General features: G+C 46.3%; 1 protein-coding gene and 1 long non-coding RNA gene across 5 annotated transcripts in view; both read right to left on the bottom strand.

Annotated features, from left to right (window-relative positions):
* MAP1A (microtubule associated protein 1A) overlaps window positions 1–16,759 on the bottom strand; it is a 39,900-nt gene that overhangs the window by 11,668 nt on the left and 11,473 nt on the right. For 3 of the 4 annotated variants that reach the window (XM_085070088.1, XM_085070087.1, XM_085070089.1), the window contains 2 exons: window positions 1,302–1,384; window positions 774–914 (listed from right to left, as the gene is read on the bottom strand). In XM_085070088.1, the coding sequence (XP_084926214.1) occupies window positions 774–914; window positions 1,302–1,384 (224 nt within the window). Of the gene's footprint in view, window positions 1–773; window positions 915–1,301; window positions 1,385–15,312; window positions 15,389–16,759 lie in introns of those variants that run through there. The other variant, XM_085070091.1, reaches the window with a different exon arrangement.
* On the bottom strand, window positions 1,405–6,293 carry LOC146432461 (uncharacterized). The gene is made up of 3 exons (XR_014854203.1): window positions 5,004–6,293; window positions 3,855–3,952; window positions 1,405–2,610 (listed from the first exon to the last, which is right to left on the bottom strand). It is a non-coding gene; the product is annotated as an uncharacterized LOC146432461 (long non-coding RNA).

Genomic DNA, 16,759 nt, shown 5'->3' with positions numbered 1-16,759 from the left:
TTGGTAGAAATAAAGCTTCTCAAAAACTGAAGTAGCGTATCTGTATTGGCAGCGAGTGGCAACAATGTAAAGTCTCTCAGAAAAGCTATCATACATCCAGCTGAGATAACCAGCATCGGAGCAGAAGTTCAGAGATACCCTATAAGGTTTTCCAGGCCTCACTGGACAAGTCCCTGAACAAACTTGCCTAAATTCAGTGCTTACTCTGCTCTATGCACGACGTTAGACTACAGATCTCTCACTTGCCCTTCCAAACTGAGTAACTCCACAATTAAATAGCGACATTCATAGTTATGTAATCCTCATGTAGTTACTTAATCAGCATTTATTCAATCCCTCATCATCTAATGAGCATTCTGAACCTTGTGAACTTGCTTGGTGGACTGACAATGACATGAAGAGAAATACCCACATTTACTAGGGTGATGATGACCTCTCTTGGCTGCTTTTGGAAGCTGCCCCCAGTTATATTAAGACCTGCTATAAGAAATTTTGAGTGTTTGCCCACTGCATAGCCAGTCTGGAAGGTCATTTCAAGATGAACACTTAAAGGAACCACCCATGCCTGCACCTCGGAAAACTTAAACCAGAGAGTTAAAGCAAAATTCCCAAGACATTTATTATTAACATGAATTATTCATGGTACGCAATTTTTTGCTGGATTTCAAACCCATCTGTCTGCAAATCTGTCACCTGAAGGAGGGCACAGGCTGAATTGCTCTACTGCGCACTCTGAACAGGAGGGGATGTGCTGGATTACAGCTCACACTCACCTCCGGGTCTGAAAGTATCTCGGCAAACTTCTGGTAAGTGAAGGTCCCCGTCTGCAGGACCAAGTCTCCTTCCTGGTCTGAGCTCTGACCACAGAGGATCAGTAATTTGTGGGCTGATGAATCACACAAAAGTGAGCGGACCTATTACCATGAGACAGAGGGCTGCAGTTAGAAGTTACCTGTACTCCACACCAGCACCCACAATCCCAATCCCATGGACAGGCAATAACACACGTTATTCAAAAATAGCCAAACCCTAGGTTTTCCACATACAAGAATGTTGCTTATTTAAGAGGGAAGACACTGCTATTGTCTGTGCAACACACCTCCATGTCACCTCAGAGTTACTCTATATATCCTGGTTACTAGCAAGACCAGAATACCTGGCCATTTCACCACACCTTGCAGCAGACTGGCAGCAGGTTTGCACTCTCCAGAAGGTGCAAAGTGTGATGATCATGACATCCATGTCAAGCAAGGGCATGAGAGCTGATGTGGAGAGAACTTGACGGCACATGTGGTCCTTACCTCAGACACGATGCTGTCCACGTTAGGATTTACCAGGATCACCGTATCCAGGGTGTCACTCCGGTGATGGAGAGTTCTTTGGCCTGGGGAAAGAAAAGGGACTAGATAGGATGAGAGAAGCTGATGAGACAGCATCCAGCTGCTGATGTTTTAGCCTCAAAAATTCCACTTTAACATGGGTTTGATTGCAAGGATTCAATTTGCATTCAAGACCCAGTTTGATACCCAAGTCTCATAAAACAGAGCAAGCTCTTTTCAACAAGGAAAGAAATCCTTCTTCTGGATCAGCACACTCAGCTCCAACATATTCTGAAGTCCACAAAGACAGGCACTTTGAGCTGCCTGCCTGTGCTGGATGGCTATGTCTGTAAACGCTGGTGCAGACAAACTATCCCCTTCTAGACAGAAGTGCCTTGCCTCATCGCAGCTATCACAGAGAGGTGTCTCTGGCATTGTCCAAACCCTAGCCACCATAGGGCTCTGTGACCCAGTCAGTGGGTGCCAATTCAGCTTTCACTGAAGTGGTGCAGCACTGGGAACAAGTCTCCAATCATTCATAACAGTTCTTTTCTTTAACGAAGGGTTTTTCTGTAATCTAAATGTGCACTCCTAAGCTTCTGCTATGGGAGGTACCTAGACAACAAGAATTCTCATCCTCCTTTTTCCCTTCAGTCAGAGGCACAAATAGGAACCAAGACAGGACTCTGCTCTCTCTCAATATTTAAGGAAAAAAGGAGAAGCCAAAGAGCAAGCAAGATCCTGGAAGTGCAAAAAAGCAGTTTGTGTACTCACCTTAGCATAGGCATTGCATGGATATTTGGCAAAATGCTGCCATAATTCCTGGGCCTTATTAATTTATTAGAAAGAACAGTAGTGAGTGTCTGCCACGCTGACAGTCGGGACCAGTGCCACTGCTGTGTGCCTACATCAGATGGCTCTGGGATGCAGCATAATGGATGGGACCTTCCTGCAGCACTTCCCTGGACACTGCAGGCAGCACAGAACGTTTTTTGATTATGGTCTTTGCAAATATATACCTCTGGACATTACATACACGCAATAAGCCAGGCACTTAGAACTTAATTGTTCTGGGTTTAATTAAGTCTTACTGCGTAATTAAATCTGTCATAGGTTTTAATCCCTCATATAAATTGGAGGTCCATAGATCTTCACTGAAAGTGAACACCTGTTTTTATTTCTCATCTTTCAGACAATTGCTGCTCTCCGACAATGTTGTTTCCATCCTCCACAACCTCACATTGGCTCTTTCTTTGAAGCTATTTAGTCCTTCTAAAATAGCTCTATCAATCTGGAGAAAGAGAGAAAGAAAGAGGGGAAGGGAAGAGGAGGGGAGAGCAGGGCAGGGGAGGATCAGTAGAGCTATTTGTACTTGACATCCTTAGCTGCTTTCTGAACTTGTGTTCCTTCAGTTTTGTTAAAAATGGTTCCTCCAGACTAAAACCAAACCAGCACTGTGCAAAATGCACTGAGTTCAGTGGCATTTCTGCCATTTGATGTGGAATAGGTATATGGCTGGAGACACTAGGAAGCAAGTCCCTGAGCACAGAAGGGATGCTGTAAGTGAGCCATGGGGAGCAGCACTGGGAGGGTGGGAGGAAGCACTGGTGAGGAAGGCCCAGGAGGTGTTCTGGGGCATTCTGTGCAACCAGAAGAAATAAAATCGCACTCATCCTTGAGGCAATGGTAATTTTGAAGGCATTTCTGATGTCTCGGCATTGCTGAGGTCCCAGAAGTGCTCACAAGGTTCCTCACCAATCCATTCTGCATCATTAACACAGCTCCCCTATACCAGGGCCTCCAGTCCTGCTGCTTGGGGCATCCAGAACAGAAGTGTTCTGCTCCTGTTTTTCAACATTACCACTGGGACAAAGTGACACACCATTCCCCAGGCTTCAGCCTCTGCTTGGTGCCTCGGTGCCAACCTTGGTGCCTGCACACCCAAGACATCATTTTAGCAGTGGTTAACCACATCACTTGGGAACACCACCTGGTGCACACCACCAGCAGCCAACACCAGCAGCCTCATCCTTGTGCCACATGAGAGGGAGGGCTCTTGGGCACAGCGCAATCGCTGTGGCTGCCTGTGGGCACCTCTCCAGGCACCAAGTACTCAGGCACTTTGGGACCAATGCCAGCCTGTGGGTTGCCGGCCGAGCAGCACTGGTGACCGTGGCAGCTGCAGAGGGAAGGGGCCTGTCTGCAACACTAACAGGCATGAAAACATTGCTTTTTGCTGCCTTCCCGCAGTCCAAGCCCAAGCAGCTGAGCTGTCCCCGCTGAGGCTGTGAACAAAGCCTGGCTGTTAACATTCTGCTGGCAGCCCCTCACCCCACAGGGAATGTCCCCAGCACACGGGGAAGAAAGAGAAGGCTCAAGCTGCAGGGCCAGCAGCTGCTGGCAGATGGGAGGGATGAATGGGGAAGGACTGAATCTCGTGAAGGGCTATGAGGATGATTAAGGGACTGAAGTGTTTTCATACAAGGCAAGGCTGAGCACGAGGGAGGGATATTTTCAATATGTATAAATAAACACCTGATAGGAGGGAATGAAGAAGAGAAAGTCAGACAGACACTGTCAGTAGTGCTCAGTGACAGGATGTGAGGCACAAATTAAGATGCAGGCCATTTCATCTAAACACAAGAAAACACCACTTTTACTGTGAGGGTGGTCAAATACTGGAATAGGTTGTACAAAGAGGTTGTGGAGCATCCATCCTTAGAGATACTCAAAACCACAACTGTATACAGGCCTGGGAAACCTGCTTTTGCTTACCCTTCTTGAACAAGTGTGATTGGACTAGACAATCTCAAGACATCCCTTCCAACCTACAATTTTCCAATTCTGTGGTTCTGTGAAGCAGTGCACACTCCATAGCTTTGCTCCTGACACAGGCACATCCAAATTTCACCCTGCCATGAAACCATTAAGCTCTTATAAGGTGTCTAGTAGGTTTAATTTCTCTAGTGTGTTTGATTTTGCTTTTTCTGACAATGAATTTAATGGAGATCGTGACTGTGCAATTTAGTTGCTGATGTTCCTCACAGACTTTTCTGGATCTCAGTAACTGAGTCATCTATAAATTTAGCCACCTCCATGTTTCCTCATCATTACTGCACTGATCAACTTTATATTTAGTAGGAAATAATGAACTCCTTGTACTTTACCTCTGGAGGCTGCACAAACACGACCATATATTTGTTTGCTAACTTGTTTTCTGTCTTTTAAGTATGGCATTACTTGCCTTTTATCCACACAAAGTGCTTGCTGCATAACATGTGGAAACACTTAAACATATGGAAAGATTTAATGCACAAGCGCACCTCCTTCGCAACCACAGTAAAGTTTGAGAAAAGAAACAGGGCATTTGCCTTTTTCACACAGATCATATTACTTACCACTGTGCAGAAGTATCAGCACCCTCACCCCAAAGGCCTACAGAAGACACATCCAGCTCGTTCCTACAGGGCAGCCACCCATGGGTGCCATCAGCAGGACCTGACTGTGGAGGCACTAGACAAAATATCCTGGAGGTGGTGAACAACAGCTACTCTGGGCAATACTAGAGAATGGATTTCCATTACTAATCCTGAAGCAGCATTTCAGGATGAGCAGCTGCACTCCTGAACTAGCGGGAAGGGAGGAAAAGTCAGATTTTTTTTTTTAAGAGTACATATAGCTCACATTCTAGAAGGGCTGAGGGGTACCCTCATTGCTGTTCACAGCATTCTCAAGGGCAGCAGAGGAGAAGGTGCTGATCTCCTTTCTCTGGTATCCAGCACTAGGATACAAGGAAATAGAATGAAACTTCATCAGGAGAGCTCAGATTGGACATTGGAAAAGGTTCTTTACCAAGAGGGTGGGCAGCCTCGGGAACAGGCTCCCTGGGGAACCGGCTACAGCACCAAGCCTGTCAGAGTTCAAGGAGTATTTGGACAATGCTCTTAGTCATATGGTTTAATTTTAGCTAGACCTGTGAGGAGCAGGGAGTTGGACTTGGTGATCCCTATGGGTCCCTTCCAATTAACATATTCTATGATTATGTGGCCCCTTGAGTGTAGAATTACTTTGGTTATGGTAGAGGATAGCAAATGAAGAGCAAAGCCACGCCAACTCTGGAGTGGGTATGAACTAATTATTCAAGGCTGCACCTGCAAAGAGACAGAGGGAGAATGAAGGAGCTGATGCTGTGGGTTTAGTGCTCAGCAGTCAGGCAGAGAGGGCTCTTGTGCAGAGCCTTGTCCTTTCTTGTTCAGGCTAGTCTGAAAGAAAGGACAGTGCACTGGGGTAACTGTGACAAACAGGATGCCTGAGAGAGAGATGATCCTACAAATAGACAGATGGCTGTAGAGGCAGAAAAGGAGGTCATGCTGACAGCACAAATCCTTGTGTTCTGCTACTTTAAATGGAAGCACCTAAAGCCCCTGTAGCTGCAGAATATATTCTGGGCTAGTCTGAAGAGCTGTCAAGGAGAGCTACTCAAGTTTGTTCTTTTCTTTAATCTTTCAGACCATCAAATCTCAGAGGTCTCACTCTGTTAATCAGGACTGGAAGAACCACAGCTAAAATTCACCATGCTGAAATCAGAGACCAAGTGTCAGGGCAGCAGGACCCAGGTTCTCACCTTTGTGAAATGATGCCCTAGGCTAGAGCACTGGGTCATCTTTCAAGTGACTGTGTTGAAATCAGTCATGATGCTCTGACTGGTACAACAAATCAGAACGAATGTAAGGGCCAAAAATGACTAAAGGACTGGCACATCTTGATGAGAGGGGAAGTCAGGTGGGACTGTTTAGCTGGGAAAAGAGAAAAGTCAGGGCAGGGATCTAACTCACCAGTCTTTGTACCTGTCTGATGACAGATGCAAATCTGAGCTGCAGAGCTCCCACGACTTTGCCATCCAGAGGATGGAGACCACTTGTCTGACCACATAGAAATCAGCCCTTTCCCACCTGGGGTGCATTCGTTATCCCTCATTAACTCCCTTAGGCCTTCTCACAGTCTTCCTCTCCTATGTCCCTCAGATTATTTAGGCTCACCACATCAGGTTCTACCTATAAAGCGAACACCAATAGCACATCGATAAAAAATACAGAAGTTTCATCGTCTGAAAATGTTATCAAGGCACACAAGCCACAGTGGTTAAAAACCAACTCTTCCTCACTTCTGGCTGTCTTACCTGACAATATGAACATCTCTCTTCAAGGCGACACTGTTGAAAAGGCTAACAAGATCCTAGACAGCACTTTTTGCTACACTTCATCAAAGAGCTGAGCCTGGGATCATATGGTCTTCCTTATATTCTATTGAACAAAGTCCACCTCTGAAGACAGTCAAACCATGCATAGGGTTCTTAGAGTGCATACATTTGCATAATTAACATGAGCTAGTGCAAACTGAAAGACTGCCATTTCCTTCAGTCTGAAATTACATAACACTGAGATAGTAACTGACTCTCTAAGGCTGTGAAGTCTCCCAACTGTAGCTTCTTCAGTGCCAATGGGAGAAAAAGGATCCAGCCCCAAATGGTGTCCATTCAGAGAACAAAACAACACAGTTATTCACAAACACTCCAGGACTGTACCGAGTACAGCAAGCCACAGCTCCTTGGGAGGGAGATTGTAAAGACCAGAGGAAAAGGGGAAAAGGTTCTGCACTGAACTCTGAGCAGGATCCTGCCTCTTATCCCATCTGTGTGGACACACAGTCCTGTATCCAACCACACTATGGACCCACTTTCCACCAGACCAGGCCACCCTGTGTTGTCCAGTAGTGAGGCAAAGGAGCGAATGTGCCCTTGTTGGAAGCAATTGTCACACTCCCAGCACCTGAAGAGCACACAGCTCCTTCCTCCAGCAGGCAACCTAAACAGTGTACAGCTGGCAGACAGGATCAGATCTGGCTGATGAAGACTAGGAAGCTCTGCTGGCTAGTCAGGTTAAGTTCAGGAGTTAAACACAAAGATTGCTTTGGTAGCCAGTACACAGCCAACTGTGGATTCTCCATTCAGGTCCTCCTTATCTACAGATTTGTGCATCCTTGAAACATTCTTAGTTCCTCTGTACCCAGGCATCCCTGCTACTGTAAAGATATCTGTCTACTGTAAAGATTTATTTCATACATTTTCTATTTTAGATCTTCTAACACTGTGCAGAAATAGAAAAATAAGTATTTATCTGTCAATGGCAAAATAAAAAAAAACTACTCCCTTAAAAGGGGATCTTTAAGTGATTTTATCAGAGTGATTTTCTCAGAGAAACTCATTGTGTCCCAGCAAAGGGAAAAAATATTTTTATTGGGGATATGAAAATCCTCTGAAAATTGAGAGGCAAGAAACTCCCTGTCAGGGAGGGCCAGGGCACAGCTGTGTGCTGCCTAGGGAGCAATGGAAATCACCACCCCACAGGTCACAGATGCAACCAGGACATAAAATGAGGGATTTTAAAATGCATCTAGGAAAAAAAAATATGAATAAACAAATCACAGGAAAGCACAAAGCAGTATGCAGAGAGAGGGAAGATAATTCAAACATCATCATGAAGCAAAGCATTCTATATGGACTGAAAGCCACACCAACTTCTGCCTGTTAACAAGGGCAAATCTCCAGATACTGGCTTTAGATAAAATCCCAGCTGCAGACTGAGGGGAATTTTGGGTACATGTGGTATATTGACCACTATTGCTCATATTCCAGTTATACTGAACCTGAGTAGATGGCAGAAGAGCACCCACTCCAGAATACGACCACTCATGCACTAAGGGTCTCCTGCTGTGTGGCTCTGTACCTGGAGAAAAGGGCGACTGGGATTATATCCAGCTCTGACAGGGAGCTTGGCAGCAGAACTCAGAGGACTGAGCAAAAAAGGACACAGCATATGCAAGGGCATCAGGTGAGCCAAAGCAGAGCCAGTGACGCATTCCATGCTCCTCTGGGGGCTTTATCTTGAGCTTCCAACCCATACAGCTGACTTCAGGAGGACAAACAGGACAACCAGTCACAGTTACACTTCCACAAAACACTGCCACAATCCAACTCTCTCAGTGTAAAAGGAGCTGTGAGGTGCTAACACCAGAAGAGAGCATCTGATTTGGGACAGAAAAGGCATGAACTTCAGAATGGCTCAGAGGCGGAGCAAAAGCTTTAAGAGCTGCAGAACTTGAGAGATCAGAGAACTCGATCTAAAAAGCTACAGAAAGAAGACAGCATCATCAAGACATCTCCAAGAAGCAGAAAAAGATTCTCAACAGGAACAGTGTGAAAAGAGTGAAATTAATTGAGAACCATACTAGGAGGGACAGAGAAATGAAAAACACAGCAGTGAACAAGCAGAAAGAAGAGTATGTCTGGGAGGACCAGGCAGCAGTGAAGGAGAACAAGATCTGGTTTCTAGAAACATTGCTGAATCTGTCATGATGGAGAGGGCTGAGGAATCTGAAGGCATGCTCAGATTTCCTTTTCCTTTTTGCTGGAGATATTTCATAACTCACCTTACCATACTGTTACTGCATGCCAGGAGAACTGATTATGCTTTAAGGTAAGAGCAGGCTCTGTAAAATGACTGACTACCTCCTGGGGATTTACTACAATGGCGAACCAGCAGCAGGGCAAGAGAAGAAGATGAAATATTTCTTAAGGTGTGGGAGGTTGTGGGCACTTGCCACATGCCAGGAGATATTCCTGCAAACCCCTTGCATGTTCTTCCCATCTTCCCTCCTCCCTGTGATATTTTCATGCCATCTACAGCTCCTCTCCCAGGCAACCTCTATTTCTATACCATGTCAACCATAGCAACCATCTCATTGCTCCCTTATTGCACATACTGTCTCACTTTTACGCTAAACAGCAATTTGATAGCTCAGCCATTTTAGAACCACTAATTGAAGATGCGGATATTCACTTTGGAAACAGCTTTATGTACTTCCAGACGTTTCTGCCCCTCAACTGGAAGTTATACCACCACTGAGATAATGGATAAGGTGAGCACTTCTACCTAGCTTTCCAGGTGCTAAATTGGCCACAAAAGGTTCTGTTCCCTGCAGCAGCTTTGCTGACTCACGCTGGCCTTGCATCCTTCTGCTGAGGAACAGCGTGTGGTATTCGCATGAATCAGGAATGCAGCCCTGCACAGAAATATGGCTTCCAGCTGTGAGGAGCTGAAGCTGTGATTTCATAAATGTCTCTAGCTAAATCCACAAAAGAAAACCTAAACACACCTTAACACATCCTTTTATCTGGTGTCCTCACTCCACCAATCCCTGGCAGACTTATTACAGATGGTCCCTTTGGAAACCAAATTAATGCTTCCCCTTCCTGTGTCAGTGGGATTTTAGCTGGGAGTTGCTGCCAGTCCCTGAACAGAGGCTCCACAAAGCCACTCCCATTGGCACTGAGGTAGATGCCCTGTTTCAGGTTCCAGAGATGAAGACTGGTGTAAGTCACAAAGTTGGACAGCTTATTATCTCTTAATTTTAGTAAGAATATGCATCCCAGAACACATGCTCTTACAACCAGAACATAGCACAGAATGAATAAAACTGCATGTTTCTCCTAGTTTAGAGGTATCTGGGTAATGCTGACTCTGACTGACTTGGAGGTACAGCTCATGATCTGTACTATCTCTCTCTCTTTTTTTTTCTTTCTCAGCTGATCAATATGACAAATAAACTGCCTGAGGCAGGGAGAACTTAATTGTATGAAAGAGGGGACGGCTGCACACACAGGGAAATAACCCTGAGATTTCCTCCCACTTCCCTATTAAGATGCCAAATCTCTAGCAAGAGGCTCCTGCCTCTGATTTACAGCAATTGTTTGGACTTTTCCATACTGTTAACAGTCTCATTCCAAGTTTTCCAACTTTTCTTCTCTCCCTTGCTTGTTTTGAGGATGACCTGCTGAATGTCAGCTTTCTTGAAGATACAGATATTAAACCAGCTGTGAATTCTGAGTTGCTGAGGTGGTTGGTAAAGCACAGGACTGTATTCTGCCAGCACTAGAGAAAAAGCAGCCATCCTCTGCTAACAACTTTCTTCGTTGCATCTTGGCTTTGCATTCTTGGATCTAGTTGACCCTTGACAGATCCCCTGCATGGTCTGGGTTCCCATGATTTGATTTACAGCATGGAGTATAGCAATAATGAATGTGATACAAAAAGTTATTTCAAAGTAGAGAACTTCAATGCCTCCTGTCCTTTCTGCTAGCAAACACAGGGCCTGTCCATTCAGCACTGAAGGGAGAGGGGTTTGGAAGCAGCCAAGGAGGTTTCTAGCAGAGTAGTCCAGAACATCTTCCTGTCGATAATGGTGACAAGTCCACTCAGCCACTGCCTCTCACCAGTCTGCTTGAAATGAGCTCATTCAAGTCTTACTTCACCACACTCTATTTTCAGAACATAAATTTACCAGAAGGTAAATCACTAGCTTCTTGCCCCTTTCTCTTCTAAGAACATCTGGAGTGCCTAATGACAGACTAACATTCCTCAACCAACTTTTAAAAGGGAGGTACTAATGGCCTTTTCCTTCTAGTTTTTCTCATAAATCACTTAAAAATTTGACACTGGAGCTTAATAGAAAATGGACAGAGGAGATCTCAGTGAAATTAAAAGTTAGCAAAGTGCAAAAGCAATTAACTGAATTTCTCAATTTGAAAGTCAACAGAGGATGCCAGTTATGCTGCCACGCTTTTTTAAAACAATCCATTTGTAGCTATAGCTTGTTGTGAAAAATAGCACTAAACTTTTACAGCCCTGAGGTAGGCTCTAGCAAATTGCCAGAGACTTTGGTGCTTCACAAGAAGGTGCATGAATGACAGTAACATGTGCAAAGAGACACACCCCTTGTTCAGTAGTGTGTATTGATAACAGATGTGCATATTAAATCCTACCCATCTGTAGTACTTGCAAGTCTCCTGCACTTGGCGATTCTCAGCCTTCAACTTCTTGGAGGAAATATTCAAGCCTTTACTTTCAAAAGCAATAAAGGGCTCTCTAATTTCTTTCCAAACATTGACACTGGGATGATGCTGCTTTTCAGAAAGGCAGAAATTAATCAAAATTGTATTCCCCATTAAAAAACAAAAATCCAAACCAAAACCAAAACACAAGCCAACTCAGCACTATTGTATACATTTGAGAGATCGGTCCAGCAAGACTTCAAGGGCTGTCTCAGGAGAATGAAGAACCTGCTGGCCAATGAGATTAGTGCTCACATTCATTTGTGAATAAAGCATCAGAAGGACAGAAATTTCCTGAAGAGCTGGATACATAACTAATTGTGCCATCAGTACTAACTTTTGAGATCCTGGATAGGAAGCTGTGAGAGGAGGAAAACTGATCTAAAGTCACCACATGTAGAAATTTATCTCCGTTTCTTTAGTGTGAAGCAAAGGTAAAAACAACCCACAGAGCTTATGCATAGCAAAGCATGAACTAATGAAGATTGCTTTTTGTGTCCACCCTGCTCTATTCCACCACCATAATCCCAGTTTCCTCCACATTCACTGCTGTCCACTGCTATACTCTCAGCTGCACTTGTGAGCCCCAACTACCAAATGTGCAAGCGGCAGCACGCTCAGCGAGCACCAACTATGCAAGTGGCTCAGACACACTCAGCCACTTGCTGACAGCTGGTGTGTGAGCAGGGAGTGCAGGACAAACAGATGTGCACTGTTCCAATGAAGGCTCTGACTGGGATCACCTGCCTGCTCCACCAATTTTCAGAAAACTGGTAGAAGCCTGTTACTATCAATGCTTACTATCAATGCTTAGTAGAAGGAAAGTGTTTACTGCAAACACAAAAGGTGTATTTTTAAGATGAATTCATACTGTGCACCCAAGCACCTCTAAGGGGATGGAGAAAAAAATAATACAAACGAAGAAGTTAGAACCAAACTAGCTCAATACTTTCTCTGATCTTTCCTGTCAACAGCTACTAGGCTTGTGTAAGAGTCCAGAAAGTTCATGACTTTTCCTCTTTTTCCATCTCAGTAAATTCTCCCCAGAATAATTTTTAGGCATTTATGCATAGCTCACACTCTTTCCTCCCATACAAAGTTGCAGGGCTGATGGAGTAGTCTCTCTCCCCTCCCTTTCTTCCCCAGGTACTTTTTGCCCAACAAACACTACCCAGGTTGGAAGATACTTCCTGTGTTTTAAACCAGCTACTACTGTCAGGTCTCTGTGAGCTAACCAATCTCAACTGCTTTTGGCTCCCACAGCACCTCCTCTCAAGGACCTGGACGTCTCTCTCTTCTGCCCATCAAGGAGCAGTGGGAAGTCTGTGATAATGCCTGTAGCAAGCACCCTGGGCTGGGCTAGAAGCAGCACCCACTCAGATCTCTATGCTCAGATGATTATCACAAGTACATATTACTGCATCCTTATCTGCTTCTGAGAGTCTTCTCCCTTTGCAAGATGCATCCCAGGACTGACCCAGGAAAGTTTGTGTACGAACACATACAAAGAGCACAAGCCACATCCCACAGAAACTCATGCTGAGGAACCATTCTTTTGCCCTTATCCTGGTGTTATCCTGGTGTCCAGCCATGCCCCTTTGACTGAGACATGCTGCACCTCTTGTTCACACTCATACGGCTTCCCTGCTTTCACCAAAGAGCTGGCAATTGTTCACCATGCTCCTGTGATCCAGTCTATCATCCATGTACCACCACATCTACTGAGGATGCGACTCAGGTATGCCAGCATGATACACATGAGAAAGAGTGGCAAAAAGGCACGACAGGAGGTGGATGGTTTTGTCAGGAAAGAAACTACTGCTAAGCTACACATCTCTCTGTCTGCAGAACGGGAGTAGGGCAGAAGATCTCACAGCCTGGCCTTGCCAGATCACAAGAAAGGAAAAATGTGTCCCACCTTGCATTCAGTAACTACTTGTTGGAGAACGTGTAAGGACAGACATGGAGGCTGGATGCAGCCAACCAGTATGGAACCGTCAAGGAGACAGAGAGGGTACTGACCTTACACAGCAAAAGGGCCCCCACCCCATCAGAAGAAAGAGGAATCCCTGTCATTCTGGAACAGTGCCCAGCCTGCAGGGCTTTTCACAGCAGAACCAGAGCTACTTGGAATAGAAACAGCCTCGTCTCTGAGATCAGAGAGTTTAAACCGGAGCTTGTTTTTTCTGCAGTCATAAGCCAGCAGGCACCAGCTGCAGAATTTGCCGCAGTGTGTGTGTGCATGCGTGTGTTTCTGCGTGTGTGAGTGTGCAGCAGCCATGCTCCTCCCCTCCAAGCTCACTGTGTGATCAATGACACATTGATTACAGCTCCCCCCTTTTTGCCCTCCCTACATCACTGACAGTCCCAGTCTGATCACTCTCAGCCCCCTCTCTTCTATAATAAGAAAGCTTTTGTTGGCATCACTACTGATTTCTTTTCATTGCTCCCTCTCTGGTCAACAAGGTTTGCTTCTTCTCTTTTTCCCTCTTATCCAAAACAACAGTGTCTGACAGATATTCATGGTCACATACCCAGGTCTGTGCATAGTACCAAACCACGCTCTTGCTCCTCTAGCTCTGAATGCTGGAAATAAAAGGCCATATTTTGAAATACTTCAATATATTTCAGCTCTAGCATACAGATAATTTAGGACTTTTAACAAAAAGCTTGCTGGTGGTGACACTAACGGACGCCAGAGATACCCTAGGAAAATAGAACCCCATGTCTCTGTGACCGCAAAGGTGTCATCATCATACAGTACCGCTGGCAGTGCAGGAGAGCTAATGATAAAGGGACAGCTGGCCCCTTATCCCTCTGTGTTACATGGGCAGTACGGCAAGGTGAGGGATGACAAAGGACTACTGCTTGGAAAAAGAAAGCAATGTTGCTATTCTCATTTCTTAAGCACAAAGTCCCTGCTTATAGCCTACTAGGATGAAAGTCAGCTCCAGGCTTGGCCACATCTCCTCTCTCTGCTGCCCTAGAAAGGCTGCATCACTCACATTTTACAGAACCTTCCTTTTTTCCTCCCCCACCCACTGGATGTATTTGCATGTTTTTTGGTTTCCTGGAATGGAAGAACACAGTATTGTGAAGCTTAAAGCCAGACTTCATCTACTTCGAGACTTCTCATATGCAGGTGTGCAGCATCAAAGTGAAGAGAAATTGCAGAAGACTGGCCCTGTATCTCTCTTCCGTCAAATCAATAGCACGACAGTCCACCTTAACAACCCTCCCCCCTCCTGGCCTGGCATTATCCTCATTCCAGCATCAGCACGGAGCTGAACAGTGATACAGACACTAATACTGTCTTTTGCCAAGCCTTGCCCAAAGGCAACATCTGTGAGATGCCTTGTACCACCTCCTCCCTTCTCCAGCAGCACACCATCCTCAGGGAAGGCCATACTGGGATAAAACATAATGCCGCAGGACTTCTTAAGTTCCAGACAGGCAGAATACTTTCTCCAGATTCTTCTCTAGAAGACCCATCCGCATACATCCTTCTCTGTGTTTGAGCTAAGGACACAAGTGCAGCAAACAGCTGAGCAGCTGGGGAATTTGGTTTTTATTCCTATACCCGAGCACGAACAGCTGAGGAGGGGCGAGGTCCGCACATCATAAAAAACCCAAGTTCCATCTGCAGCCACCTTTCCCTCTTGTCACTAATCAACCTCAACCACCCCAAATTCCAAGGAAATAAACCCGCACCCGCTATGACCGCTCCGCGCAGGTGCGTTTCCTCACCTGCGCCTCTGCCATGGTTGCGCACTCCCTGCAGCTCACCAGGACCGCGCACAGGAACGCAGAGCCCGTACAGGTCCGCTTGCCGTCACTGATATTTCCCGTTACCTCCCTAGAAGGGCCCGTCCTCCCCGGCCGATCAACGTCTTCCAAAGCAAAGACCAGTATCCGAGCGAGAACAAAGCACCGCCGCCTCCATCCCGCAAACCACCACGACACTGGCGCTCCTCACTCCCAACCGCCCCAGCACCCCTCGCTGCTCGCCCCAGGCCGGCCGGTAGGGAATGAAGATGCACCTACCATCTTGGCCGGGGAGCGACGCCGATCGGCTGCCCGGAACGCGGAGGATGCGCCGGCACGGCCCGAGCGGCGGCGAGCGGCTGCCGTGTCACGGCGGCGGGGAGGAGCCGCCGCGCCCCCACCCCGGTGCGCAGGGCGGTTTAACCCTCTGCGGACCGCGGAGCGCCCGCAGCGGCGGCCCCGGCGATCCCCATGGGCTGCCCTGCCTACTCCGGTGCCCCGCGGCCAGCCCGCTGCGACTCTGGCGCTCGGGCGCAGAGTCCGGGCAACGAGCACTGACATCCTGTCCCGCGCTGCGAAATACCCGACACGGATCAAACCGCGGCCCGCGCTCCAAAGTACCTGAAACAGGTCAAACGCCAGCCAACACGGGTTCCGGTGCTGGCTGAACACTTTTCCCATCACTGTTAGGCCGCTCCCCACGGGCTCCCGGAGCGGTGCTCCCCATCCCACCTTGGGCGTCTTTGCCTTAAGCGTCTCAAACTGGACCTCACATCGAACTCGAGCTGCAGAGCAGCCCTTCCAGTTAAAGACAAGTGACACAAACCACCCTACCCAGCCCAAGACATCCATTCCATTTAGTTTTGTATCATTTTCTTCTCCATTTAAGGTTTTACTTTTGTGGTAAGAGCATCCCTAATGCAGGCCCAGGGAGACTGTCAGCACCTGCTATCAGCCTCTTTTCAAATTCCTACTTTAAACAAATTCATGAACCCTGTGAGTTTTCTGTGGCAACACTCTAGTCCCTCTTGCCTCAGAAAATAAGGTTTTAAAAATGGTGATCCTAATTTAACTCAGCAACTGCAAACCTTTAGGGAAAACCATGGAAGATGACCCGTCTAGAACTCTCAGTGGAAAGGATAAAGAGGTTTATAAATCAAGGCTGTAAAACTGGAAAAAACATGAGCAGTACTAAAAGACCAGAATGAACATGAAAAGAGGGATTAAGGCAAATACTGGAGCACAATGAGAACAGCAGTTTGTCCCTGTATGCATTCAGCATGACTCCTTAGCACCCAGAAAGGGGGCAGAGAGGGAGTGGGACCAGGATCAAATCCCAGTGATTTCTTAGTGACGCGGCGATAAAACCCTAGTGTTTTTCTAATGAAACTGAGTTCAAGAATATACGTCTCCAAAAGCATTTCCAAGAAGCAGCATGCATCTGCCATGCCTTCTGTCAGTGCTGGAGGTGGCTGTACTTCTCAGAGGCCTGCTGGGCCAGCACCTGAAGGCACCCACAGACACAGCAAAGCTTCTCACATTTCTCATCAGACACAGAGAGCAAAGGAGAAGGGACAAGCCAGGTCTGTCATTGAAGGTAAGAAAGAAATGCAACCAAGGCAATGTGAGAGAAGCTACACGAGCCAAAGCCTGGTGCAAGATTCCTCTTCATCCAGAGGGTATTTTTTCCTTCCAGACATGTTTAACTGCCTCAGATGACATTCTT

This window comes from Lichenostomus cassidix, chromosome 10 (genome assembly GCF_008360975.1).
Source record: "Lichenostomus cassidix isolate B80296 chromosome 10, HeHo_3.0, whole genome shotgun sequence".
Classification (NCBI taxonomy): domain Eukaryota; kingdom Metazoa; phylum Chordata; class Aves; order Passeriformes; family Meliphagidae; genus Lichenostomus; species Lichenostomus cassidix.
This window is presented reverse-complemented; position numbering and strand designations above follow the sequence as displayed.